This window comes from Xiphophorus hellerii, chromosome 11 (genome assembly GCF_003331165.1).
Source record: "Xiphophorus hellerii strain 12219 chromosome 11, Xiphophorus_hellerii-4.1, whole genome shotgun sequence".
NCBI classification, from domain to species: Eukaryota; Metazoa; Chordata; class Actinopteri; order Cyprinodontiformes; family Poeciliidae; genus Xiphophorus; species Xiphophorus hellerii.
The window spans coordinates 9173854-9182597 of NC_045682.1; the positions used below are offsets into that span (position 1 = coordinate 9173854).

Consider the following 8744-nt stretch of genomic DNA (forward strand, 5'->3'; position numbering starts at 1 on the left):
GACCACAGTTGATTCAGAGCGGAAACAAGCCGCGGATAGTTTTACTACAAACTGTACTTATTTTAACTCTTGTACTGGAATATACGTAATAAATTTCATTAGTTTAAGAAAGAGAATAAAGCCAAAGTCCAAAAGACGTTGAATAAAACACAGCAGAAAGAGTTTGATTTACAGCTTTCCTTCACATGACTTTCTACGCATGCGCACTCAGTCGGTAGTAACTAGGAATGTCCAATAATCTGGGAAGCTGCTCGCGCTCGACAGCTCACAGCAAAACGAGATCCGACCGTCGCGTGCTGTTCTTGACGGGAAGAAGCACGTCCATCTCCACGAGCCACGTTCAGGGAACTGAGGTAGCCCGCGAGCCGTAATGAACTTCTTCGGGTTCGGTCAGACTGCGGAGATCGATATAGTTCTGAATGACGCCGAGACGAGGAAGAAAGCAGAACACAACGGTGAAGACGGAAGGAAGGACAAATATTTCCGATTCTTCGACGGGGAGACGGTGTCGGGAAAAGTCAACGTCACGCTTAAGTACCCGGGGAAGAGGCTGGAGCACAATGGCATCAAAGTTGAGTTTGTCGGCCAGATAGGTGAGCAGCTAGTAGGCCTGCATTTCAGTGTCCACGGACAGAAGTCACCAAAGTATTGGGTGACACACAAAAAAAAAGGCTTTCAAACTGTCTAAACTCACAATGAATATATTCCGCGTACAGCAATGGACTAACTGTTTTCACTTCCTGTCAGCGCTCAACAAGTTAGTTATGAAAGTGGCAGTTAAAAAGTATCATGTCTCGTGATGTGACAACTAACTGTTATCAGCTGACGTTATCAGCCGTCGACGAGCTTCGTTTGCGACCTCTGCAGGCGTCAATCTGTTGTTGGAAACATTGTTCGGGTGCCATATGTTGGAGTAGCAAAGAATGCAGCTTTCATTTTGTAGTTAATTTCACAGTAGAGCCTCGGATTCAAATCAAATATGGTCAGCCGAGGTTTATCATAATCAACACGACTAAGGAATTTATGGATTTAGAGATACTTTTTCACACACCAGGCTTGGAATATTCTGTCCAAACTAGAAGCAAGTGTGGGTTGATTTATACTACAGTATTAGAGATGGCAGCTTCCTTCACTTATAGACACTTGAGCAGTTTTATGTGAATTAGGAAGCAGTAAACAGAATGAGGGAAATATTATTTCACAACTTCTCGTTTCCTGTTTTGTTTGTCCAAATTTGAAAGATATGAAAAAAAAAAACATGCATGCAGAAACGTCAAAAGTTGCCTTGTGGGAGGATAAACTTTACGCTTAACAACAAAATTGGGGTTTATTGAATAACATTAGGGACACTTTATAGGGCAGCATGGATGAGTAAGTCAGGAGAAACTGTTGAAAGTGGTTGCTTGGTAGTGTAACAAACCAGCGTATTACACAATAATTTTAAAGTTCTGTGGTAAGCCCAGGCAACAACTCATTTAAAACACCACAATTATGGGCACATCCAGGTTGATCCTGTTCTGAGCAGCATTGTTGGTCTGATATGCACTGGCAACATCTGTATCGCCAGAACAGCCAATATTATGTTAGCAAACCATGCATTGGTTATGCAGATATCACATTTTTACACATAACCAGCCTGTTTTACGTGAGAGGTTTCACTGTGCTAGCTGCCAAGCCAATTACTCTAAATTATCATATGCATGTGTGAGACAGCTTTTTCCAATTCTGGACAGCTTAAACTGAACCAGAAATTACTTAACTAAGACATAGTTCAAATAGTATGAGCCTTAAGTTTCCATACAAGTAAATATAGTCCTAAGCTAACAGTGAAACTGCATTTATTACACAGACCAAGGTCAGTTTTTTTTTTTTAACTCAAACAAAGGAAACGTCAATGATACTCTGTCCTCTCATATAAATATGTTTTTTCAGAGCTGTACTACGACAGAGGGAACCACCATGAGTTTGTGTCTTTAGTGAAAGACTTGGCTCGGCCAGGAGAGCTGACGCAGTCTCAGACATTTGACTTCGAGTTCACACATGTGGAAAAACCGTACGAGTCATACACTGGTCAGAACGTCAAGCTACGGTAAGTTATGTCCTCAGTCAGTTGTCCATCAACTGAACTAGTTGGTCATGGTAACAGTAGGAGTTATTGGAAGATGTTATCCTCAAACTGCTTGTTTGAATAATCCAGTGAAACCCGTGTGACCTCACAGATAGTAGTTGAGCAGAATCTGAAGCGGATAGAAGCGTGCAGAGGCTGACGGTGGTGACAAAACCATCCATCTTTCTGTTGATGGTTTTGTGTGTCAAAGCTATTTGACATGCTACAAGACTGTGATCATTTTCTCAACCTGTGCTTAAAACCTGAATAATCCAACTGTACTCTAAAAGAATCTTAGAAACGTCACCACTTTAAATATTTCTCCTTCCCCTCCATTACCTATGTGACCTGTGGTTTTCATGTCACATCAGCTCTTTTGCACTTTGAAGAGTTTATTCAGTCTGACATGCACAAACTGTTGAAGTAATAAGTTGCCTGTTTATTAGACTGCCTGTCAGTTGATTGTCTCCAAATCAATGGGGGGTTTTTTTCATCATGCTCTAAGGATTGTGTTTGCTTCCAGTTACTTCCTCAAGGTGACGATAAGCCGGAAGCTCAGCGACATCACCAAGGAGCTGGACATTGTGGTTCACACCCTGAGCACATACCCTGACCTCAACTCCTCCATCAAGATGGAAGTGGGGATCGAGGACTGTCTGCACATAGAATTTGAGTACAATAAATCCAAGTAGGAGTTTTATTTTTAAAAAGTTATTAAAATGCATGAGATAACTACACCTTCCAGTTAAGAGTAGCATGCTCACTGGAAGCTGAAGCTGTTTTCTGCTTGCAGGTATCACCTAAAAGATGTGATTGTTGGGAAGATTTACTTCCTCCTGGTGAGGATTAAGATCAGGCATATGGAGATCGACATCATCAGACGAGAGACCACCGGCACGGGACCCAGCGTTTACAACGAGAACGACACCATAGCCAAGTACGAGATTATGGACGGAGCTCCGGTCAGAGGTGATTTCTAAGTCCTGCCTTTCTCTTCCTGTCCAGACTATTATCGTTTCTGCAGACTCACTGCTCTGTTGTTGTTTTCTGGTGCAACAGGAGAATCCATCCCCATCCGGCTGTTTCTGGCAAGCTACGAGTTGACGCCCACCATGAAAGACGTCAACAAGAAGTTTTCAGTGCGATACTTCCTCAACTTGGTTCTCATAGACGAGGAGGACAGACGCTATTTCAAACAACAGGTGAGCAGAACGTTTTGGTCAGCAGTGTGCAAAGTAAGCGCGTTATATGACTGGAAAACATATTCAATTCCCTTTAGCTGTAGTAATTTGAAGTCGCTGTTTTCTACATCACCTTAACAGCCTACATATGAACTTTTGAAACTTCTACTTTTTCTTGTTCAGCTGGTTCGATTTAGATTTGCTGCTGTTACTGACAGAACTCAAATTTTACTAAGACTTGGGCAAAACAGGACAAATTATCAGATCAGATTTCACATTAAAATAACAACAAAATACGATTATTTAATAAATGAACATTTACTCAGTCAAGTATATTATTGTATTGATGGGTGGGAAAATGACTTGGTTTGTAAATTCCTTTGAATGGTAGGTAAAACTAGAGAACAGTTCTAAATGAGTATATACAGTAGATAAAAGTATGTTTTGATTTTAAAGAATTAACAATAACAGAAGTTGAGTAAAGTTTCCTCGAGCTTCATAACAGCTAATGAATGAAGTTGCAGGAAAATGAAGAAAATAAAGCTGATATTTTTGTTAGACAGTTATGTGTGGTTTTGGTTTCCCCCAAATTTAGTTTTGTTTTGAATGTTTTGCGACTACAATGAATCTTTGAAAAGATAAAATGATGAACTGGACTATGACGTGCAGCAACAGATCCTTATCTGAAGCAATTGTTGATGTCTTCTTCTCCTTGGCATTGCGTTAACACACACGTCAACGCTCCAGAGTGGCAAAGTGTCAGAGCCAGAGGTGGTCACATCCCTCCCAATCAGTTTGGTCAATTAAGTTGATCTGATGAGCACACCTTGGATGCTGCCTACTCTTTTTCATAGGAACACCTGTGAACATAATATTTTCAGCTTCAGGTAAAATTTCTCACTTTTAATGCGATTCCTGCCATCTCTTTGATGCAGGAAATCATTTTGTGGAGGAAAGGTGACATAGTGAAGAAGAGCATGTCTCACCAGGCCATCATGGCTGCACAGCGCTTCGAGGGCTCCTCCAATCCAGAGAAGTCCCACAGTCAGAGCGCTGAGGACGGCAAGAGCTAAACTCCAGCCAGTCGGGCACTTCCACTTCCTGCTGTGTCTGAGTGAACACAGCTCAGAGGTGTCAGTCCAAATGTTGAGTGAATGAGTGAGTGAGTGAGTGAATTCCAGTATGTGTGTGTGAAGGGAACAAACAGTGCCACTCTGGGCTGGAGTTGTGTTGATTTGGGTTTAAGCATCTCGAAGCACTATCTACATGGAGCAGGCCACACTCAGACTGATGAATTGGTACCAGCAAGTTTCTGTCTTAAACTGTTCCAAGTAATCAGTCTGGAAGTGGTCTGTCTGCTTTATCTCTGTGGCATCTACGACAGCAGTCGCTTAGGAGGACATCTTTCAAAGGTGCACTTCAACCTGTCACTCACAGGTGTGTTTGGGAGAGCGTTGAATGTTTATATGTGGCTAGAGTATTGCACTGTGAGGAAACTGTAGTCATACAGTAGCTTTCTAAAGAGTGGCTAAACAATAGCATTTATCACACATCTGTGTGACACTTCACAGGAACCTAACAGTGTGATAGGAACCCATTAATAGGATTATTTTGCTGCCATCTTCTGCTTTTTTCTGCAAACTTTGCCTGCATTTTGCAAACTTGGCTTGCTCCCAGAATCCCAAACAGGAAGTAGCACACTTCATTAACATGACAACCATTGATTATCATTTCTAAGAATATACATTTGGAAGATATTTTCATACATTCCAATGCTGTTGTGAGCATTAGGCATGATTGTAAGGTACTTTTTTTTAAACCAACCTCTTACTTGTAGTACACATTCACCAAACTGTTTTAATGGATTCTATAACAAATGGAGTTTTGGTATGTTTATAATTTGGTTGTTACAGTCACCAATGACTTGTTTCTGAGCCCAGCTTTCTTATTTTGCACTATCACATCCTTCTGTTTAGTTGTTTTCTGCTCTCTGTTCTGTTTGTGACAGATGCAGTGGCAGGAGTTTATGAGCACAATTAAAAATATAACTTCTAATTATCCTAACTAGAGATGCATCGATCAGATGTTTTCTGGCCATTAGTGGTTTTCTTTGAGGTCTGACCTGCTGTTTTCTTAAGGAGTATAACTTGGAATCTGACAGACATAAGAGTTTTAAAGTCAAATTGTCACTAACCTCCATCTGATTTTTATTCAGCTAAAAGTATGAAGTACAGGCGGTTGAGTTCTTAGTTTTGAAGTGTTTCATGAATTGAATTTGAACAGATTTTTTACGTCGACGCTCGTAAGCCAATCAAGGGAAAATTGTACTATTCCGAACAGGCGCCAATAGATTGGTGCATCTCTAATCAATGACATCTGGTCTCACTTCAATTTAATCACGCATAGACACTTGATTATGATACTTTTACTATAATATCAGCAGAGAATGAAAGTTAAACAAGTAACATTGGTCTCTCTTACTTAGGACTTCTGTTTTCTTGCTGTTTTTTAATCTCACAATGAACAGTTCACCAGTGGAACCTGAAGGTGAAATTTGCCTTCGGCGTTGATCCGTGTGTCTTGTGTGTGATGACTTTGAAGTGACCTCTGCCTGTTGATTGTTTGCAGGCTGAACTTTAGCCAGTTATGTCTCTGTGTAGTTTAGTGTCAATCATCCAGAACACTCCCCGAGGTTCTCCTGTACCTTTCTTGTACTTGTTAAGCTGCTTTGGATCATGGTTTTAAATGTAAAAGAGGGGTGGGGGAAAGGACAGCTCTATTTTAATGAGCTCTTAGATTCAATAAAAATTCCAAGAACTTTTTTCACTTTTTGTTTGTTGAACTTTTTTTCAGTGTTTGTTTGTTCTTACACACACACAAAGCGGAACTGTAAAATCTAGCAGACAGTAGGCACTACCCCTACTGGCCCTACTTCATGCTTACTTCATACAACAGGTAAGCCCAAAATTACTTACATCTTTAGCAGATTAGGGTTTAAATATCGATAAGTAATATTAATATTTCAGAGTTCCAGCTTGAATCTGATAGAAAGTCTGTTAAAGATCAGATGGATGGCAAAAAGGCCTTCTGATTTCAAATACTTGGAGCTCATCACCAAACAAAAGTTCCCAAAATGCCATTTTGAATATTCAATAAGCTGTGACTCCAATAAACAATTTTTTTACTGACTACTGAGATTATCTCTAATGTTTGGAAATATCTAAATGAAAAAAGGAAGTGGACATTTCAATAACAAGGCACACAAACAAGATGTGCCTAAAGGATGCTTCTGTAAATATTTAAAGATTACTAACTTTTTTGATAATATCTTATAGAAGAATAATGGCTTGTATGTTTTTCAGTTTATTTATAAAGTTCTAATTCATAAGGGTAATCTCAAGTCACTGTACAGGACAAAACAAGTCCAGTTCATAATATAGTATTATGTTACAGTCAAAACCTCCAAAGTGTATTATTTAAATGTTATATGAAAGATAAATACAAGGTGCTGTAGGTCATGATTGTGAAATGGAAGGAAAATTAAACTTCATTTTACATTTTATTACTAATAAAATAATTACACACATACCTGCCACAGTCTAAAAAGTGTGGCATGTATGTGTGTTGCTCCTCGCAGTCAATGTGTCACAAAACCACATTTTGCTGAAATCACTCCATATATCTACCATTCTTGGAAGATCTTCAAGATGAAAATGTTTGCATTTCCAAAATAACTCAAACTGGGATTAAATAAACGCATCTATGGAAAAATAGATGCGTAATTTCAAATCTTACCAAGTGTATTTCATAGTCGAACATTTCTTAAATTAAAATAACAGAGTCCATGAGACAAATCCTCAGATTTGTGTTAAACGAGCTGCTACTGATGATCCTGAAAGTGTTACACCATTTTCTTTATCTTAGTGTGATTTAAAACATGATGCATTTTTTTTCTGGACAGGTGCCGCCATCATTTTAGTGCAAAGCTAGTGTAGGTTGATTACTCTCAATAAACCTCATTAACGTAGAGTGTTGTACATGTTCCCACAAGAAGCACATACTACCCAAACCTTCTGCTCTACTTCTGTTAAGATTTGAAGAATGTGGGTGGGGAAACTTCTCTCAGGTCGTAAACCTGGTTAAATTCTGCTTAGCTGTGCTAAACTATCCACCTTTTGGGGTTCCATGTAACATCTGGGCTGCTCAGATTGGGTAAGAGCCGTCTCTTGGACCCTAATAAGCTTGTTAGAGCTCCAGCTTGTTACCAGCCCTTTGGAGCGGCCTGGGCTTCTCTAAGCCTCTGCCAAGCACTCAGAAAATTAAAAGAACTGATCCGAACGAACGAGGGGAGCAAAGCTTATTCCGGCAGCAGCTCCCTCAGCTCATAATGTCATTAAGAAGATGGCTGGTGAGGCTGTGGTCAAGCTTTCGGAGAGCTGCACTGCGATTGGTGCCTGAAGCAAGTCTGATGCAGTATGAATGGAACCTGTTGGACTGTTAAATTTTTTTAAAAAAAGTCCTAAATGGGAAGAAAAAACAATAAAAATATCTTATGTAGAGCAGTGATATATCTTCTAAAGAAAAAAATGATCATGTAATATTATAAACAAACTCTTTGCACACAGGTCAAGACAGCCCAAGATTCTTGTTTAACCAGAATTAAAGAAAAAAACAAAAAAACAAACAGAAGCTCAAAACCCCTCATAAAAACTGAGAACCCTGACTTTGACACATTTGCTGCTGTGTAAAGTGCTAACCCTCCATGACTCAGAGCTGACTGGGCAACTTTTCCAGAACCTGTGTGCCAGTGACGGAAGCAGGGAATTAGTTTGCCTTAAAACAATGTGCTTTTTTTTTTAATACTCTGCTATTTTATTTGGAAGCTACTCACTGAAGTCACTTCCTAATAATGACTTCAAATCAGCCGAATTCAATGTTTTAATTTAAACTGATCATGAAAGCTTTCACTGGACGGGACGAGCTGCATGGAAACCAAATCTGCCACTAGGGGGCAGGTTGGAATCAAATTCATTCGCCCTCTAACTTGAGGATTAAGAAATCTGCAGAGACCACATTGGTATTAATGGTACTGCCGTATGCTGTTTTATCTTTTGGCACTGTTTTTGACAGTTTCCCAACGCGATGACTGGAGCTCCTTCAGAGGAAACATTCACTGATCCAGATCCGAGTGTGTGAGGTGAACACTGAGAAACAGCGTGCAGGTGATTTAGAGCAGCAAGCAAGTCCAGAACCGCTGTCGCCAACAGGGACAATAGGAACCAAATATCACATGAAACTTCTCGCCTCATGGTATCCATTATAGTAGAATTCATGAAAAAGTGAAAACATAACCACTTTTTTTTGTGCTATGGGCCTGAAATACCAGGATGGATGGATATCAACAGAATAAATTAAATTCTTAACATTGTACACATTGAAATGACAGTCATAGGTTT

The 8744-nt window shown here is 39.7% G+C and overlaps 1 protein-coding gene across 1 annotated transcript; it reads left to right on the forward strand.

Moving 5' to 3' along the window:
* Window positions 1-213: 213 nt before the first annotated feature.
* Window positions 214-6114, forward strand: LOC116728503 (vacuolar protein sorting-associated protein 26B-like). The gene is made up of 6 exons (XM_032576662.1): window positions 214-593; window positions 1933-2089; window positions 2631-2795; window positions 2901-3076; window positions 3167-3309; window positions 4224-6114. Exons 1-6 carry the CDS (start codon window positions 371-373, stop codon window positions 4359-4361), a joined length of 1002 nt encoding a protein of 333 aa, XP_032432553.1. The 5' UTR covers window positions 214-370; the 3' UTR covers window positions 4362-6114.
* Window positions 6115-8744: the final 2630 nt, after the last annotated feature.